Source organism: Chiloscyllium plagiosum, unplaced genomic scaffold, assembly GCF_037043375.1.
Source record: "Chiloscyllium plagiosum isolate Xiang-an unplaced genomic scaffold, Cpla_swu_hap1 HiC_scaffold_51, whole genome shotgun sequence".
Taxonomy (NCBI): domain Eukaryota; kingdom Metazoa; phylum Chordata; class Chondrichthyes; order Orectolobiformes; family Hemiscylliidae; genus Chiloscyllium; species Chiloscyllium plagiosum.
The window spans coordinates 17942054-17961706 of record NW_028270189.1 but is presented as its reverse complement, the minus strand read 5'-3'; the positions used below and the strand labels follow the sequence as shown (position 1 = coordinate 17961706).

General features: G+C 55.9%; 1 protein-coding gene across 1 annotated transcript in view; it reads right to left on the bottom strand.

Moving 5' to 3' along the window:
• Positions 1-12994: 12994 nt before the first annotated feature.
• The window catches only part of LOC148135034 (putative G protein-coupled receptor 139), a 30111-nt gene continuing 23452 nt past the window's right edge, over positions 12995-19653 (bottom strand). The window contains exon 2 of the mRNA XM_087985223.1: positions 12995-13902. Coding sequence (XP_087841349.1) covers positions 12995-13902 — 908 coding nt within the window. The remainder of the gene's footprint in view (positions 13903-19653) is intronic.

Here is a 19653-nt window from a genome sequence, read left to right as displayed (position 1 = left end):
TCGACCCCCAATCTCTCTCTCCCCTCTCTCTTCACAAACTCTCTCTCCCACTCTGTCGCCTAAATCTCTACCTCTCTCACTCCCTGCCTCTCTCATTTTCTCACTCTCTCCTCTCTTTCCCCCACTCTCTTTCCCCACTCTCTCCCCCACTCTCTTCACCCACTCTCACACCATCTCTCTCCCCCCTCTCTCTCCCCCTCTCTCGTCCCCTCTCTCTCTCCTCTCTCTCCACCCTCTCTCCCCTCCCTCTCTCACCATCTCACTCTCCCCCTCTCTCTCTTTCCCTACTCTCTCGGCATTGTCTCCCCAATCTCACTCCCCCTCTTCCTCTCCCCCTTTCTCGGTCCCCTACTCTTCCCACACACCCCTGTCTTTCCCCTTTTCTCAACCCTCTCTCTCACCCCCTCTCTCACCCCCTCTCCCACACCCTCTCTCACACCCTCTCTCTCCCCACTCTCACTCCCCCCTCTCTCACCCCCGTCTCACCCCACTCTCACACCCTCTTTCTCCCCCTCCCTCCCACCTCACGCCAACCTCTCTCTCCCTAAACTCTCTCCCCCTTTCTCTCCCCCTCTCTCTGCCCCCTCTCACTCGCCCCCTCTCTCACCCTCCCTCTCTCTCCCCTCTCTCCCATCTCTCACCCCTCTCTCTCCCACTCTCTCTCGCCCCACTCTCTCTCCCCACTCTCTCTCGCCCCACTCTCTTTCAACTCCTCTCTCTCGCCCCACTCTCTCTCGCCCCCTCTCTTTCAACCCCTCTCTCTCACCCCACACTATCTCGCCCCCTTTCTCTCCACCTCTCTCTCACCCCACTCTCTCTCACCCCACTCTCTCTCGCCCCACTCTCTCTCTCCCCCTCTCTTTTAACCCCTCTCTCTCGCCACCTCTCTCTCACCCCCTCTCTCTCACCCCCTCTCTCTCACCCCCTCTCTCTCGCCCCCTCTCTCTCGCCCCACTCTCTCTCGTTCCCTCTCTTTCTCCCCTGTCTCTCGCCTCACTCTCTCTCGCCCCCTCTCTTTCAACCCGTCTCTCTCGCCCCCTCTCTCTCGCCCTCTCTCTCTCGCCCTCTCTCTCTCGCCCCCTCTCTCTCGCCCCCTCTCTCTCGCCCCACTCTCTCTCGCCCCCTCTCTTTCAACCCCTCTCTCTCGACTCCTGTCTCTCGCCCCCTCTCTTTCAACCCCTCTCTCTCGCCCTCTCTCTCTCACCCCCTCTCTCTCCCCCTCTCTCTCGCCCCCTCTCTCTCAGCCTCTCTCTCCACCCATTTCTCACCACCCATCTCTCTTCACCCATCTCTCTCCCCTCTCTCTCCCCCTCTCTCTCCCACCCCTCCCTCCCCCCACTCTCTTCCCCACTCTCTCCCCCTCGCTCTCTCCTCCCACTCTCTCCCCTCTCTGTCCCACCTCTGTCCACACCTCTCTTGCCCCTCTCTCTCGCCTCTCTCTCTCTCTCACCCCCTCTCTCACCTCCCACTCTCTCTCCCACTCTCTATCCCCCACACTCTCCCCCCCCGCTCTCTCCCACTCTCTCCCCCTCTCCCCCTCTCTCAAGCCTCTCTCTATCTCCTCTCTCCCCCTGTCTCGCCCCCGACTTGCTCCCTCTCTCGCCCATCTCTCGCCCCTGTCTCGCTCTCCTGTTTCTCCCCTCCTCTCTCGCACCCTCTCTCGCCCCCATCTCGCCCCCTCTCTCATCCCCCACTCTTACCCCCACGCTCACCCCCTCCCTCGCCCCCCTCTCGCACCCTCTCGCCCCCACTCTTGCCCCCCACTCGTCTCCCCTCTCTCCCCTCTCTCTCTCCCCTCTCTCACCCCCTCTCTCCCCCACCTGCCCCTCTCCAACCTCTCTCTCTCTCCCCTCTCTCTCTCCCCTCTCTCATCCACTCTCTCTACCCCCTCTGTCTCTCTCTCTCTCCCTCGCTCTTTACCTTTGTTTCTCTACCCTCTCTCTCTCCCCTCTCTTCCCACCCCTCTCTCTTCCCCTCTCTCCATCTCCCCTTTTTCTCGCCCCACTCTCTCCCCTCTCTCCTTCCCCTCTCTCTGTCTCTCCGCTCTCGTACCCTGCTCTCTTAACCGCTCTCTTACCCCAGTCTCTCTCCCCTCTCAGCCAACGCAATCTCACCCCACTCTCCAACCCCACTCTACCCACCCAGTTTCCCTCCCCCACTATTTCACCAAACTCTTTCCCCACCACTCTCTCCACCCAACTCTCTCTCCCCACTCTCTCCCCCACTGTCTCTCCCTCACTCTCTGCCCCCCTCTCTCCCGTCTCACTCTCCCTCCTCTCTCCCCCCCTCAACCCCTCTCTCTCCCCCTCTGTCTTCCCCATCTCTCTCCCCCTCTCTTCCACCCCTCTCTCCCCACACTCTCTACCCCCACTCTCTCTCCCTCACTCTAATCCCTTCTCTCTTTCCCCTTTCTCTCCCCCTCTCTCTCCCGACTCTCGCCCCCCTCCCCCTCTCTTCCCCTTCTCTCTCCCCACTCTCTCCCCTACTCTCTCTCCCCATTCTCTCTCTCCCCCACTAACCCTCCTCTCTCCCCCTCTCTCCCCACCTCTCTCGCCTCTCTCTCGCCTCTCTCTCACACCCCCTTTCTCTCCTCTCACTCTCTCCCCTCTCTGTCCCCAAATCCCTTGTCCCTGTCTCTCAACTCTCTCTCTCCCCCCACTCTCTCTCCACCACTCTCTCCCCCTCCCCTCTCCAGCCTCTCTCTCTCCCGCTCTCCTCTCTCCCGCCTCTCTCTCCCCCCTCTCTCCCCTCTCTCTACCCCCTCTTTTCCCAAAACTCTCTCTATCCCCTCTCTCCCCCTCCCTCTCTCTCCCCTCCCTCCCCCCCTCTCTCGCCCCCCTCTCACACCCTCTCTCTCGCCCATCTCTCGCCCTCCTCTCTCGCCCCTCCTCTCTCGGCCCCTCTTTCACCCTACCCTCGGCCCTTTTTTCGTCCTACCCTCGCCCCCTCTCTCGCCCCCCACTCTTGCCTCCACTCTCACCCCCATCATCTCGACTCTCGCCCCTCTCTCTCCCCCTCTCTCTCACCCCTTCTCGCCCCCCTCTCTCCAGCTCTCTCTCTCCCCTTCTCTCTTCCCTCTGTCTCTCCACCTCTCTCTCCACCGTCTCTCTACTCTCCTCTCTTCCCCTTCTCTTTATCTCCCTCTGTCTCTCTCCCCCTCTCTCTACTCTCTCTTCCGATCCCTCTCCCCTCTCCAACTCCCCTCTCTATCTCCCTGCTCTCAACCTCCCCTCTCTCACCTTCTCCCCTCCCCTGTCTCCCCCCTCTCCCCCACTTTCTCCCCACTCTCTCTCTCTCCCCGCGCTCTCTCCCCTCTCTCTCACCCTCTCTCCCCCTCCCCTCACCCCTCCCCTCTCTCGCCCCCTCTCTCGCCTGCCTCCCTCGATCCCTCCCTCTGCCCCCTCCCTCTTCCCCCTCTCTCTGCTCCCCTCTTCCTGCCCCCTCTCCCTGTCGCTCTCTCTTTCCTGCTCTCTCTCTCTCCCCCTAACTCTGTCCAGCTCATTCTCTCCCCCTCTCTCTCTCCACCTCTCCCCCCCTCCCTCTCCCCTCCTTCTCCCCCGCTCTCCCACTAGCTCTCTACCCCCTCTCTCTCTTCCCCTTCTCTCTGCGCCCTCTCTCTCCACGCCTCTCTCTGTCCCATCTCTCCTCCTCCCCCTCCCTTTCCCCCTCACTCCCTCTCTCTCTGCTCCTCACTTTCTCTGTACCCCCATTCTCTCTTCACTAACTCTCTCCCCAACTCTGTCACTGAACCCTCCCTCCTCTCTCTCCCTCTCTCACCCCTTCCCTCTCTCAATCCCTCCCTCACTCACCCTCTCACTCTCCCCATCTCTCCCTCTCCCGTCTCCTCCTCCCGTCTTCACCTCCCGTCTCCCCCACTCTCTCCCCACTCTCTCCCCTCCTCTCTCTTTCCTCCTCCCTCTACCCTCCTCTCTCTACCCCTCTTCCCCTCTCTCTCCCCCTCTCTCCTCTCTCTGTCTCCCCTCTCCCCCTCTCTCTCCCCTCCTCTCTCTTCCCTCCTCTCTCTACCCTCCTCTCTCTCCCCTCTCTCCTCTTCTTTCTCCCCCATCTCTCCCCCCTCTCTCCCCTCCTCTCTCTCCCATCTCTCCACCGTCTGTCTCCCCCTCTCTCCCCCCGTCTCTCTACTCCCTCTCTTGACCCCCTCTCTCTGTCCCCCTCTCTCTTTCTGTGCCTCACTTTCATTGTCCCCTAACTCTGTCCCCCTCGCACTGTCCACGCGCTCTCTGTCCCTCCTGTCTCTCTGTCCCCCCTCTCTGTCCCCCCTCTCTGTCCCGCCCCTCTGTCCCCACCCTCTCCGTTCTCCTCTCTCTCTCCCCCTCTCTCTATGCTCCCACTCTCTGTCCACCCTCTCTGCCCCCTCTGTCCCCCCTCTTTCTGTCCCCGCTCTCTCTCCGTTCCCCCATCTCTTCCCCCCTCTCTGTCCCCCTCTCTCCCCGTTGCCCACTCTCTGTCCCCTCTCTCTATGTCCCCCCTCTCTCTCTCCGTTGCCCTCTCTCTGTTCCCCTCTCTCTGTACCCCTCTCTCTGTACCCCCTCTCTCTGTCCCCCTCTCTCTGTCCCCCTCTCTCGCCGTTGCCCTCTCTCTGCCCCCCTCTCTCTATACCCCTCTCTCTCCGTTCCCCCATCTCTTCCCCCCTCTCTGTCCCCCTCTCTCCCCGTTGCCCACTCTCTGTCCCCCCTCTCTATGTCCCCCCTCTCTCTCCGTTGCCCTCTCTCTGTTCCCCTCTCTCTGTACCCCTCTCTCTGTACCCCCTCTCTCTGTCCCCCTCTCTCTGTCCCCCCTCACTCCGTTGCCCTCTCTCTGTCCCCTTCTCTCAATGCCACCGTCTCTCCGTTGCCCTCTCTCTGTCTTCCTCTCTGTCCCCCTCCTCTCTGTCCCCCTCTCTCTGTCCCCCCTCTCTCTGTTCCCCTCTTTCTGTCCCCTTCCTCTCTGTTCCCCCTCTCTCTGTCCCCGTGCTCACTCCGTTCCCCCCTCTCTGTCCCCCTCTCTCTGTCCCCCTCTCTCTCCTTTGCCCTCTCTCTGTCCCCCCTCTCTCTGTCCCCCCTCTCTGTCCCCCTCTCTCTGGCCCCCTCTCTCTCTGTTCCCCTTTCTCTGTCCCCCTCCTCTCTGTTCCCCTCCTCTCTGACCCCCTCCTCTCTGTCCCCCCTCCTCTCTGTCCCCCCTCTCTCTCTGACCGCTCTCTCTGCCCCTCTCTCTGTCCCCCCATTCACTGTCCCCCTCTCTGTCCATCCTCTCTCTCCCCCCATCTCTCCGCTCCCACTCTCCCCCCACTCTCTTGCCCCCGTCTCTCTCTGCCCAATCTCTCTGACCGCCCCTCTCTCTGTCTCCCACTGTCTCTCCCCCTCTCTGTCCATTCATCTCGCTGTACCCCTCTCTCAATGCCCCGTCTCTCTCCGTTGCCCCATCTCTGTCCTCCTCTCTGTCCCCCTCCTCTCTATCACCCACTCTCTGTCCCCCCTCTCTCTCCGTTCCCCTCTTTCTGTCCCCCTCCCTCTGTCACCCCTCTCTCAATGCCCCCCTCTCTGTCGCCCCTCTCTCTGCCCCCCCCCCTCTCTGTCCCTCCTCTCTGTGCCCCTCTTTCTGGCCCCAAATCTCTCCCTTCCCCTCTCTCTGTCCCCCTCCTCTCTGTCCCCCTCCTCTCTGTCCCTCCCTCCGCTCTGCCCCCCTCTCTCTCTGCCCCCTCTCTCTGTACCCCCACTCACTGGCCCCTCTCTGTCCACCCTCTCTCTCTTTTCCCTCTTTTTACCCCCCTCTCTCTCCCCATCCCTTCCCTCCTTCTGTCCCCCCATTCTCTTGCTCCCCTTCTCTCTCTGACCGCCCTCTCTCTATGTTCCCCTCTCTCTCTACCCCTCTCTCTCCGTTCACCTCTCTCTGTCCCCCGTCTCTCTGTCCCCCTCTCTTTGTCCCCCCTCTCTCTGTCCCGCTCTCTCTGTCCCCCTCTCTCTGTACCACGCTCTCTGCCCCCTCTCTCTGTGCCCCTCTCTCTCCGTTCACCTCTCTCTGTCCTCCCTCTCTCTGTCCCCCTCTCTCTGTCCCCTCTCTCTCGCTTCCCCTCTCTCTGTCCCCCCATCCCCCATCTCTGTCCCCCTCCTCTCTATCCACCTCTCTCTGTCCCCCCTCTGTCCCCCTCTCTCTGTCCCCCCTCTCTCTGTGCCCCTCTCGCTCTGTTCACCTCTCTGTCCTCCCTCTCTCTGTCCCCTCTCTCTGTCCCCCCTCTCTCTCCCTTCCCCTCACTCTGTCCCCCCTCTCTCTCCGTTCCCCTCTGTCTGTCCCCCCCTCTCTATCCCCCTCCTCTCTATCCCCCCTCTCTCTGTCCCCCCTCTGTCCCCCGCTCACTGTCCCCCCTCTCTCTGTCTCCCTCTCTCCCTGTCACCTCTCTCTCTGTCCCCCTATCTCTGTCTCCACTCTCTCTCTGTCCCCCCTCTCTGTAGCCCTTGCTCTGTCACCCTCCTCTCTGTTCCCTCTCTCTCTGTCCTCCTCTCTCTCTGTCACCCCTCTCTGTCCACCCCCTCTCTCTGTCCCCACTCTCTCTCTGTCCCCTATCTCTGTCCCCCTCTCTCTCTGCCCCCTCTCTGTACCCCCTGCTCTCTCACCCTCCTCTCTGTCCCCACTCTCTCTGTCACCTGCTCACTCTGTCCCTCCCTCTCCCTCTGTCCCCATCTTTCTGTCCACTCCTCTCTCTGTACCCCTCTCTCTGTCTCCCTCTCTCTGTCCCCATCTCTCTTCCCCATCTCTCTACCCCCTCTCTCTCCCCTATCACTCCATCCTCTCTCTTCCCAATTCTTTTGTCCCCCTCTCTCTGTCCACCCCTCTCTGACCCCTCTCTCTGACCGCGCCCTCTCTCTCCCCCTCTCTCTGTCCCCCTCTCTCTCTATCCCCCCTCTCTCTTTGACCCCCTCTCTCTCTGACCGCCCCCACTCTGTCCCCCTTCTCTCTGTCCCCCTCTCTATGTCCCTCTCTTTCTCTGTCCCTCCATCTTTCTGTCACCACTCTCTCTGTCCGCCCGCTCTGTCCACCTCTCTTTCCCCCTCTTTCTTTCCACCCTCACTCTGTCCCCCTCTTTCTGTCCACCCCTCTCTCTGTACCCTCCTCTCCCTCTGTCCCCATGTCTCTATCCACCCCGTCTCTCTGTCCCCCATCTCTCTCTTTCTCCCCTCTCTCTGGCACCCCCTCTCTCTGTCCCCACTCTCGCTCTGTCACCCTCTCTCTGTCCCCTTCTCTTTCTGTCTCCCTCTCTCTCTGTCCCCCTCTCTCTCTGTCACCCTTCTCTCTTCCCCCTCTGCCACCCCCCCTCTGATCCCCTCTCCCTCTGTCCCTCCTCTCTCTGTCCTTCTTTCTCTGTCACCCCATTCTCTGTCCCCCCGCTCTGTCCCCCTCTCTCTGCCCCCTCTCTCTCTGTCCCCCTCTCTCTCTGTCCTCTCTCTCTCTGTCCCCCCTCTCTCTCTGACCCCCCCTCTCTCTGTCCCCACCTCTCTCTCTGTCCCCACTCTCTCTCTGACCCCTCTCTCTGTACACCTCTCTCTGCCCCCTCTGCCGCCCCTCTCTGTGTGACCCCCACTCTCTCTGCCTCCCCCCAAAGTCTCTCCTGCTCTCTGTCGCCCTCTCTCGTTCACCCTCTCTCTCTGCCCCTCCTTCTCTCTGTCCCCCCGCTCTCAGTACGCCCCATCTGTTACCCTCTCTCATTCCCCTTCTCTGTGCCCCCTCTCCCTCCCCCTGTCCGCCCTCTACTACGCCCCCGTCTCTCTGTCTCCTCTCTCTCACTGTCCCCACTCTCTCTGTCCCCCTCCCTCTGTCCCTCCTTCCCCCTGTACCCCCCTCTGTTCCCCCTCTCTCTATGCCCCCTCTCTGTGTACCACCTCTCTCTGTCCTCCCTCTCTCTCTGTCCACCTCTCTCTCTCCCCTCTTCCTCTGTCCCTTCTCTCTGTCCCCTCTCTCTGTCCCCCTCTTCCTCTGTCCCCCTCTCTCTCTGTCCCCCTCTCTGTCCCCCTCTCTCTGTCCTCCTCTCTCTCTGTCACCCCTCTCTCTTCCCCCTCTGCCCATCTCACTGACCCCCTTTCCCTCAGTTCCCTCCTCTCTCAGTCCCCCTCTCTCTCTGTCTCCACTCTCACTGTCCGCCCGCTCTGTCCCCCCTCTCTCTTCCCCCCTCTTTCTTTCCACCCTCTCTCTGTCCCCCTCTTTCTGCCCACCCCTCTCTCTGTACCCTCCTCTCCCTCTGTCCCCACCTCTCTGTCCCCACTCTCTCACTCTCTCATCTCTCTCTGTCCCCCTCTCTCTCTGTCACCCCTCTCTCTTCCCCCTCTGCCCCCTCTCTGACCCCCTCTCCCTCTGTTCCCTCCTCTCTCTGTCCCCCTTTCTCTGTCGCCCTCTCTCTCTGTCCCCCCGCTCTATTCCCCTCTGTCTGTCCCCAGTCTCTCTGTCACCCTCCTCTCTGTACCCATTCTTTCTGTCCACCTCTCTCTCTGTACCTTCCTCCCACTCTGTCCACATATCTCTGTCCACTCCCCTCTTTCTGTCCCCACTCTCTCTCTGTCCCCTATCTCTGTCCCCCTCTCTCGCTGTCCCCCCTCTCTGTACCCCCTGCTCTGTCACCCTCCTCTCTGTCCCCACTCTCTCTGTCACCTTCTCACTCTGTCCCTTCCTCTCCCTCTGTCCCCATCTCTCTGTCCAAACCTCTCTGTCTGTCCCCCTCTCTCTGTCCCCTTCTTTCTCTGTCCCTCCATCTCTCTGTCCCCACTCTCTCTGTCCGCCCCCTCTGACCCCCTTCTTTCTTTCCACCCTCTCTCTGTCCCCTCTTTCTGTCCACCCCTCTCTGGTATCCCCTCTCTCTGTCTCCCCTCTCTGTCCATTCCCCTCTATCTGTGCCCCCTCTCTCCGTTGCCCTCTCTCTGTCCCCCCTTCTCTATACCCCCTCTCTGTCCCCCCTCTCTCCGTTCCCCTCTCTCTGTCCTCCCCCTCTCTGACCTTCTCTCTCTCCGTTCCCCCCTCTCTGTCCCCCCTCTCTCTATCCCCCCTCTCTATCCCCCCTCTCTGTCCCCCTCTCTCTGTACCCCCTCTCTCTGTACCACCACTCTCTATCACCCCTCTCTCTTCCCCCTCTGCCCCTACTGACCCCCTCTCCCTCTGTTCCCTCCTCTCTCTGTCCCCTTTCTCTCCTCCCCTTGGCCCCCCGCTCTCCGCGCCCTCTCTCTGTCCCCCCCTCTGTCCCCACACTCTCTGTCCCTCAGTCTCTGCCCCCCTCTCTCTCTGTCCCAATCTCTCTGTCCCTCCCTCTCTCTCTGTCCACCTTTCTGTATACACCTCTCTCTGCCCCCTCTGACGTCCTCTCTCTGTGAACCCCACTCTCTCTTGCCCCCACACCCGTCTCTCCCGCTCTCTGTCTGCCTCTCTCGGTCCCCCTCTCTCGGTCCCCCTCTCTCTCTGCCCCTCCTTCTGTCACCCCGCTCTCAGTCCGCCCACTCTGTCCCCCTCTCTCATTCCCCCCTCTCTGTCCGCCAATCTCTGTCCCCCTGTTCCCCCTCTACTGCGCCCCCGTCTCTCTGTCTCCCCTCTCTCACTGTCCCCTCTCTCTCTGCCCCTCCTTCTCCCTGTACACCCCTCTGTCCCCCCTCTCTCTGTCGCCCTCTCTCTGCCCCCCTCTCTGTCCCCCCTCTCTCTGTCCCACCCTCTGTGTCCCTCCTCTCTGTCCCTTTCTCTCTATACCACCTCTCTCTGTCCTCCCTCTCTCTCTGTCCGCCCTCACTGTCCCCCCTCTTCCTCTGTCCCCCTCTCTCTTTGTCCCCTCTCTCTGCCCCCCTCTCTGTCCCCTCTCTCTCTCTGTCCTCCTATCTCTCTGTCACCCTCTCTCTCTTCCCCCTCTGCCCCCCTCTCGCTGACCCCCTCTCCCGCTGTTCCCTCCTCTCTCAGTCCCCCCTCTCTCTGTCCCCTCTCTCTCTGCCCCCGTCTCTCTGCCCCTCTCTATCCCCATCTTTCTCTGTCCCCCTCTCTCTCTGCCCCTCCTTCTCTCTGCCCCCCGCTCTCAGTCTGCCCCCTCTGTACCACTCTCTCTGCTCCCCCTGTTCCCCTCACTCTGTCACCCCATCTCTCTTTCTCCCCCTCTCTGACACCCCCCTCGCTGTCCCCCTCTCTCTGTCCCGCTCTCTCTGCCCCCCTCTCTCAGCCCCCCTCTGTTCCCCCCTCTCTGTATCCCCCTCTCTCTGTCCCCTCTCTCTGTCCCCCACCTCTCTGTTCCCCTCTCTCTGTACCCACCTCTCTCTGTCCCCCCTCTCTCCATTTCCCTCTCTCTGCCCCTCTCTCTCACCGTTCCCCTCTGTATGCCACCTCTCTCTGTGCCCCCTCTCTCACCATTCCCCTCTCTCTGTCCCCCCTCTCTCACCGTTCCCCTCTGTCTGTCCCCTCTCTCTCTGTCCCGCCTGACCCCCTGTCCCCCTCTCTCTGTTCCCCTCTCTCTGTCCTCTCTCTCTCTCTCTGTGTCCCCCTCTCTGTCCCTCTCTCACTGCCCCCCTCTCTCAATCCCCCGTACCTCTGCCCCCCTCGTTTTCCCCCCTCTCTGTCCCCCTCTCTCTGTCCCTCTCTCTCTGTACCCCTCTCTCCCTTTCACCCCTCTGTCTTCACACCCCCGTACCCTCCTCTCCCTCTGTCTCCATCTCTCTGTCCACCCCTCTCTCTCTGTCCCCCTCTCTCTGTCCCCCCACTCACTATCCCCCTCTCTCTGTCCAACCTCTCTCTCCCCTCTCTTTACCCCCCTCTCTCCCCATCTATCCCCTACCTCTCTCCCGCCACTCTCTTGTCCCCCCTCTCTCTCTGTCCCCTCCCTCTCTGACCGCCCCCCTCTCTGTTCCCCCTCTCTGTCCCCCCTCTCTGTCCGCCCCTCTCTCTGTCCCATCTTCTCTCTGTCCCCACTCTCTCTGTCCGTCCCCTCTGTCCCCCTCTGTTTTTCCTCCTCTTTCTTTCCCCCTCTCTCTGTCCCCCACTCTCTGTCCCCCTCTCTCTGTCCTCCGCTCTCTCTCCCCCTCCCTCTCTATCTGCCCCTCTCTATCTGCCCCTCTTTATCTGCCCCTCTCTCTCTGCCCCCATCTCTGTCCCCCTCTCTCTGACTCCCTCTCTCTGTCCCCTCTCTCTCTGTCCCCCTCTCTGTCCTTCTCTCTCTGTCCCCTCCCTCTCTCTACCCCCCTCTCTCTGTCCTACGTACCCTCTCTCTCTGTCACCCCTCTCTCTGTCCCCCTTCTCTCTGTCCCCCTCTCTCTGTCCCCTCTCTCTCTGTCCCCTCTCTCTCTGTCCTCTCTCTCTCTCTCTATCCCCCTCTCTCTGTCCCACGTACCCTCTCTCTCTGTCCCCCTCTCTCTGTCCCCCTTCTCTCTGTCCTCTCTCTCTCTGTCCCCCTCTCTCTGTCTCCCATCCCCTCTCTCTGTTACCCCCTTTCCCCCTCTCAGTCCCTCTCTCTCTGTCCCCCCTTTACACCTCTCTCTGCTCCCCTCTCTATACCCCCCTTTTTCTGTCCCCACTGTGTCTTTCCCCCCTCTCCCCGCTCTGTGTTCCTGTCTGTCCCCCCTCTCTGTCCCGCCACTCTCTCTCCACCCCTCTCTCTGTCCCCCCCCCTCTCTCTGTCCCCCCTCTCTCTCTGTCACTCTCTCTCTCTTTCCCGTCTCTCTCTGTCCTCCCTCTCTCTGCCCCATTCGGCGGCACGGTGACACAGTGGTTAGCACTGCTGCCTCACAGCGCTAGAGACCTCGGTTCAATTACTGCCTCAAGCGACTGACTATGTGGAGTTTGCATGTTCTCCCCGTTTTTGCGTGGGTTTCCTCCTGGTGCTCCGGTTTGCTCCCACAGTCCAAAGATGTGCAGGTCAGGCGTATTGGCCATGCTAAATTGCCCGTAGTGTTAGGTAAGGGGTAAATGTAGGGATATGGGTGGGTTGCGCTTCGGCGGGTCAGTGTGGACTTGTTGGGCCGAAGGGCCTGTTTCCACACTGTAAGGAATCTAATCTAATCTAGTAATTCTCTCTGTCCCCACACGCTCTCCGTGCCCCCTCTCTCTGTGTCCCCCTCTCATACCCTCCTCTCTCTGTCACCTCCCTCTCTATCCTCTGTCCCCCTCTCTCTCCCGTTCTATCTGAACCTGTCTCTCCCGTTCTCTCTGACCCCTCTCTCGTTAAGTCCTCCCCTATTTCTCTGTCTCCCCCTTGCCTCTCTCTCTCTCTGCTCCTTCACTCTCTCACTCTCGATCCACCTACCTCGTTCTCTCTTTCTCCCCACGTCCTCTGTTTCTCTCTGAATAAATATATCTCCCTCCTGCCCCTCCCTCCCTCTCTGACGCAGTCTGTCTCCCTGACGCGTCCCTCTCCCTCTGATCCAGAGACTGGGGAGGAGGGGGTAGTGGTTGGTGCTGTAGCTGCATGTGGTTGGAGGGTTGGTTGTGAGATGACAGAGAGATGTAGGAGATGGGAGGAGGGGGGAAAATGGTGTAGAGACGGAATCGCGGGAGGGAGGCAGAGACGGCAGGAGAGAGAGAGTGCAGGGGAGGGGGGAGAGGAAAGAGTGGAGGCAGGTGGAGAGAGTGGGGGAGAGGAAATGGGGGGTCCAGTTTGGAGTGGGGGAGTCAGAGGGAGTTGAACCCAGCTCCTGAGCTCAGGGCGCGGTGCCTTCCCCTTCCCTGAGGACCAGGACTTGGGGCTGAGTCTGTCTCTCTGCAGCTCAGCTTCTCCAACAGAAAGACACACAACAACATCGGTCACTCTGCTGCTCGGCACGCTTTAATCAACATTTTTATTGTTTACAAATGGAACTGATGGATACAGTCAGTGGGATAGTGCCTTTTCTCACTGGCCCCTGAGTTGTGAGAAACATTGAAATGTTTCCCTTTAACCCCCCTGTGGGATAAGGATGGACAACCCAGTGCTACACTCAGTCTGTTACCATAGCGACAGGCTGCTCCATCGCTGAAACACTGAACTGAAATGAGAAAATCCCGGATGGATTGATTAATGAGGGAATTTGATGGATGGATGGATTTGGGTGAAGGGATATTTCAGCACATTCTTCAGTTGCTCCCTGAACTTAGTCTGGGTCACGGCATAAATCGCGGTGTTTGTGCAGCAACTGAGGAGCTGCAGTATGAAGCCCAATTCCTGCACAAACCATTCGAGATACACAGACTCATACCCAAAATCATACATCCGGGCCCATATAGAATACAGCATTAACATTGACCATAACAGGATGAAATTGGCCGAGATCACAAACAGTAAAATGATGGATTTTTTTCGGTTTCTCATTTCTGTGTCAGACTGAGCGTCCCCATTGGTGTGAGCGCGGAGTCTCCTGCGGGCTCTGCTGGTCACTAAAATGTGTCTGACGGTGAGAACATTGAGCAGCAGAATCAGGAGAAATGGGACACCCGGAGTTAGAATGTGGTGGAGGAACTCGATTGTGACCCAGACACTGGAGGATAGAACAGCGGCTGTTACATCACAAAACCAGGGCTCGTTCACCAGGTAATACCGAGCCGTGAGCATAAAATACCAGAAAATGTTCTTTAAACAGCTCAGCACAGTCACTGCTCCCAGAACCACAGCCGCCGTCTTCTCACTGCAATATTTACTTTTCAGCTTCTGGCAACAAATGGCCACAAACCGATCAAAGGTGAAAGTGACGGTGAACCAGACAGAGCAGTCAGTGGCTGCATAAAGCAGGACGGCGTGGATATTACACACGGAGATGGAGTACAGGAAATAAAACTGTTCCTCATAAACAATGGGAATGTGCCTCAGTATCAGGTCGAGGATAATGACCAGGAGATCCGCTGCTGCCATGGCCCCCAGGTAACGTCTGACACATGGAGACAATCCACAATCTTTATAAAGCAGGACGTAGATGGTCACTACGTTAACTGTGAGGAAGGAAAACAAACCCATTATCCATCAGCCTGGAGGCAAAGGGACCCGTTTGATCGGGGACCCAGTCAGATTTTCAAATGTGTCCCTGTATTCAGGGATTTATTAAAATAATAGGAGCTGGAAAAACAAATGGGAAAGTCGGAATTACTGACAAAAATGTGACATAAACCACAAGAAACCCTCCCTCCCCAAACACACAGAGACACATCCATAAGGACAGATGGTTTCTAGAACATTCCCACACACTCGATCACTCGAGAGCAGACACAGGTCACTCCTTCCCAGTTCCTAATACGGAGGGTGGAAACGTTGCTGTCCTGAAGGATTCTCTCCCAGTTTCCTGAAGACAAACGGAGTTTGGGAATTTCTGTATTTTGGTCTAAATTGTGGTCGATCCTGTGACGCGGAGAAATGTAAACGCAGGGAAAACGTATTCACCTCTTTAACTGCCTGAGGGGTCTTCGGAACAGTGTCTCCTTCTCCCTGGAACGGGATCTCTTCCCTTGGGATCTTATCATTTGTTCAATTCACTGACGTCCGGCCGTTCACAAACAACGTCAGGGACAGAACGTGCCGGGGAATGTCAGTTATAGAATGTCGGGGACAGAACGTTCCGGGGAATGTCAGTTATAGAATGTTGGAGGCAGAACGTTCCAAGGAATGTCAGTTACAGAATGTTGCGGACAGAACGTTCCGGGGAATGACTGTTATAGAATGTTGGGGACAGAACGTTCCGGGGAATGACAGTTATACAATGTTGGGTACAGAACGTTCCGGGGAACTCTTGGACCTGTCCATCACCTTTCCCCCCTACCCACCCCACCAACATGATGTCCTGTACCTGGACACACTAACATTAATGGGGTGAGAGACGGAGGGTCCAATCACAGGAATGGGAACTAAAGGCATTGCCAGATCAGCTGAAATAGTTAGATATACCACATTCTCAATCCACCTCACAGAACCAGCCCAGACCCCATAAAGCCAGAGGAGATATCTGTTCACCGTGGAACACTGTGCAGACCAGGCCAGTGTCCTGCTCAGTACAAACCAGCAATCTGTCCAGAGTGGAGCACTGCACAGATAAGATCAGGGCATTGATCTATAATCCCAGACCACTTATCTGTCCAGCGCGGTGAGAAGTGCAGACCACAGCAGTGCATTGATCTATAAACCCAGATTAGATATCTATCCAACACGGGGAGCTGTGCAAACCACAGCAGTGCATTGATCTATAACCCCGGAGTAGATATCTGTCCAGCAGCGGGAGAAGTGCAGACCACAGCAGGGCATTATCTATAAACCTCAACCAGATAGTCTGACCAGCACAGTGATCTGTGCAGTGGTCACCCGTGAATTAATCTGTAAACCAGGAGCAGTTACCCTCCCAACATGTAGGACTGTGCCCCCCACCCCAGTGCACTGATCTGTAAACTAGGAGCAGTTACCCTACCAGCATGTAGGACTGTGAACACCACCCCAGTGCATTGATCTGTAAACCAGGAGCAGTTACCCTCCCAGCATGTAGGACTGTGTACACCACCACAGTGCATTGCTCAGTAACAGTGTGTTAGATCACTGCCCAGTGTGGGGAATCTTGCAGCCCATGCTGGAAGTGACAGGATGTGCAGCTCCCATCCATTTACAACTCCATCTCTCCATTGTGCCCTGACAAGGGGATGCTGTGGGTGTGAACATCCCTGCCACAGAGATACAGAGATGGAGGGGGAATCAGTTTGAACAATAACAAATGGGAGGGGTATGGGAAATAGACAGAGAGGGGGAGAATGAGAGAAAATGTTATGGAAGGAAGTGTTCCCAGGTTTCAGAATGCAGAAATGAAAACATTTTAACAGCATCCTGTAACATAAGTGTTTCCAGGAATTTTGGGTGAACATGATATTCGTGGGAGTTCAGATGATGCAGAGTTTTAGATGAGTATTTGTTCTGCAGCTTTGCATCTGGGTGTAGGGTCAGCAGAGTCTTTGGCTTATTGAGCTAGATCTAACAATAATTTGTCTCAGTGCCATTTCCATTGACTGTGACGGAGGGATCATCTACACTAGGCCGAGCTAGTTTCCTGGTGCTATCTTATCGAACTCACCTCATTAACCACCCACCCCATGGTGTCCCTCTCATTCAATACCAGCCCGATTCTCCCACCCAATATGGCTGGAGGTACTCACCATCGCCCGGGTGTCCCTGGATATTCCATGATCCATGACACTGGCGCCATCTTCAAAAGGCCACTGAGCACAAGTTTGAGTTTTCTCTGTTAGGAGCTGCCCTGCCCAGTTTACCCCGAGCATGGCAGATAAGGGGTAATTACACCACGGTTTGTCGACAGGAGCACGGAGGTCCTGGTGAATTGGCTAGTACAGAGGGGGACCATTCTCTTCCCAGAGTGGGCCACACGATCAGACCCACCGAGCATGGTCTGAGCTCACCACCCAGCTCAGTGCAATATCTGCGGTCTGAAGAAATGTTCAGCAATACAGGACAAGTATCAATAACCTTCCCCGCTCTGTCAGGATAAGGGTGACGGTATTGTGTCTGCTCCCTCACACTCACTGTATATCTGTTACAGCACCAACCTCCGAACAAGGCTCATGGTCCACCACTCTCACTGCCGCATGCAGCACCTTCTCTCTCTCTCTCTGTCTCTGTCTCTCTCTGTCTCTGTCTGTCTCTTTCTCTCTCTCTCTCTCTCTCTCTCTCTCTCTCCCTCCACTTTACCCCCCCCCCCATTAATAACACTGCATGGACACAACACTGTGGACTGACTCTCTCCAGGCACCTCACCATGACCATGTCCCCCACCTACACATCGTCACCACCACCACCACCTCCCAGGAAGGGAGCATGGAGACTCCCTCCTACACCTCCCCCTGTAAACAGCTCAGATACTGAAACTAATCTGTGATAGATACTGCTCTCCCCACTTGTCCTGACATCTTTAACAATCTGTGCTCATATACACCCAGGACTCTCTGTTCCCACACCCCCTTTATAATGGCACAGCCTGTTTCAAACTGTCTTTCATTGTCTTTCCTACCAAAGTGTATCACCTCACACTGCTCTGCATTAATCCCCATCTGCCATACACCTGAACACTACATCAACGTGTGATTGTCCTGTTAGTTTTCCACACTGTCCTCCATAGTCTTCAGAGTTCTTCCAGGTTCGGTGCCATCTACAAACATTGAGATTGTTACAGTGTCACAGTCCCCATGAAACAACTGAAATCCCGCCCCACATACACGAGTGTGAGCAAGTGAAATACTGATATATTCCTGTGGACAAAGTCGAATAATGACATGCTGTCAATGGAGCAACAAAAGTCCTGACACACACCAGACGGAGCAAATTAAATATTGACAAACCACGGAGCAAGAGAAATCCGGATAGGTTCCACTTATCGATATTCACCAGGGTATAATGTGATGAAGTTGAGAGCGTGTACTGTACCTTTAAGCTAGGGTGAATTCTGTTCTGAACTGAAAGCTTACAAGCACCTGTGATACGAGAGGATGGCAGACCCAGAAACAATATATTGCTATAGAGCTGGAGACGGGAAATAAGCAGTTAAGAGAAAGGGGGGTCCCAGAGTTGTGATTAGTTAATGTATAATGTTCACTTTCAGAGTTAAAAAATAAATTGATGTTTTTATTTAAACAGTGGGATTTGGTAGATCTGACACTCATATTTTAACAGTTTACGAGGCGAATTGAGCATTTATTTATGTTTCATTTAAGTTACCAGATGAGCTTCACGCAGTGCCCGAAACATTCCCGTGTGTGTATCTGTGTGTGTCTGTGTGGGGCAGGTCTGGCAGTCTCTGTGGTGCTTAAAGTGATGCAATGCCACCCTCTGCTGGCCTCCACACGCCACTGCACAGGCATTGGCAGAGGGTGAAAACTAACAGGGATTCATTCAGAGAGGGGGAGGGAGAGGGCAGCTGCTCACAGCACCATCCAAACTGATGTCTTATCCATGGATTGATCTAAATGTCCTTTAAACGTTGTAACTGTCCCTGCTTTTACCACTTCCTCTGGAAGTTGATTCCACACACAAACCAGATTCTATCTCAAATAATTACCTCTCATGACTTATGCAAATCTTTTTCCTCGCACCTTAAAATATCCCTCAGTTTTGAATCCCCACCTTGAGGGAAAAGACATCAGCCCTTCAGCTTATCTGTACCCCTCATGATTTTATAAACCTCTGTAAAGCTACCCCTTCATCTCATACTCTCCAGTGAAAAAAGTCCCAGCCTACCAGCCTCTACTTATAGCTCACTCCCTCCATTCCCAGAAACATCCAGGTTAATCTGTTTTCAACACTCTCCATCTTAATTATATCAAGGTCAATAATATCAAAGTGAATAGTCAAGGTGTTTTCGAAGGGTACGGGGAGACCAAAACTAGAGGACATAGGTTTAAGGTGAGAGGGGAAACATTTAAAAGTGACCTAAGGGGCAGCTTTTTCACCCAGAGGGTGGTGTGCCTATGGAATGAGCGGGCAGGATGACCAGGCTGGACACAGTATTCCAGAAGAGGTCTCACCAATGTCCTGTACAACCACAACATGACGTCCCAATTCCGATACTCAGAGGTCTGACCAATGAAGACAAGTGTGTTAAACACCTTCTTAACCACACTATCTGTATGAGATGCAAATTTTAAAGAATTATACCTGACGGCCGAGGTCTCTGTCCTACAACACTGCCAAAGGCCCTGCTTTTAATTGTATAGATCCTGCTCTTGTTTGATTTACCAAATCCAATACCTCGCATTAATCCAAACTAAACTCCATCTGCCACCCCTCAGTCCAGTGTGTGATATTATTGCCACCTCACCCATCCCCTTCAGTTTTAAAATGCCCATCCCCCTCTCCAGGAGGCCTGCACACTCCGGCCTTGATTTTCACAAAGACCCCGAGCTTGGGTTGCCTTGTGTGGATAGGGGGAGGTTGGACAGATTGAAGACACAGTCAGTGAGGAGGAGAGGCTGAACAGTAATAACCGGGTCTGGTATCATTTCATTGTTTTAGGAAGAAGGCAGTCGCACGTTAGAGTTGATTAAGAGTGATCGGTGTTTTGGGACCAGAAATTAAGCTCTTCCTTCGTTTCTGGTGTTCAGTAATAAATATCTTTTTGAGACCCTTCATTGTGCAGAGTATGTCTGCAAGATTTCTTTCCCTAATATTGCAGACAACAGATAATAGCGATTAAAGATGGTCATAGTTAATTTCGATGGCACAGCACGTGCACTCAATATCCGACAGTTGAGACAAATATCTTGCATTTGATTAATAATACAAATTGTTTTTTGTAATTCAGTAATGGTAACCTGATTATAAAAAATCCACACCGAGCAGAAAGTGGGCTCTAAAATATGACTCAATATCTGGGTATGGTAGTGTGCTGGGTAGTGTCCCTGCCTCTGAGCCAGATCTCTGGATTTGATTCCAATTCCTGAACTTGTATGGTAGTGCTCAAAGCTCTGGACTAGAAGGACTGGATTCAAGTCCTGCCTGTTGCAGAGGTATGTCCCAGCATGTCAGAACAGGCTGATGAACAAACACACTGGAGAATAATGTTACAGCTTTATGGGTATTGCCGAGTGATGCTAGTGTCCCTACCTCCGAGCACAAAGGTCCAGGTGCAAATCCCACAGAAGTGTCTCATAATATATCTGAACAAACTGATTAAAATGGATTTAGAATTGTGACTTGATTGAGAA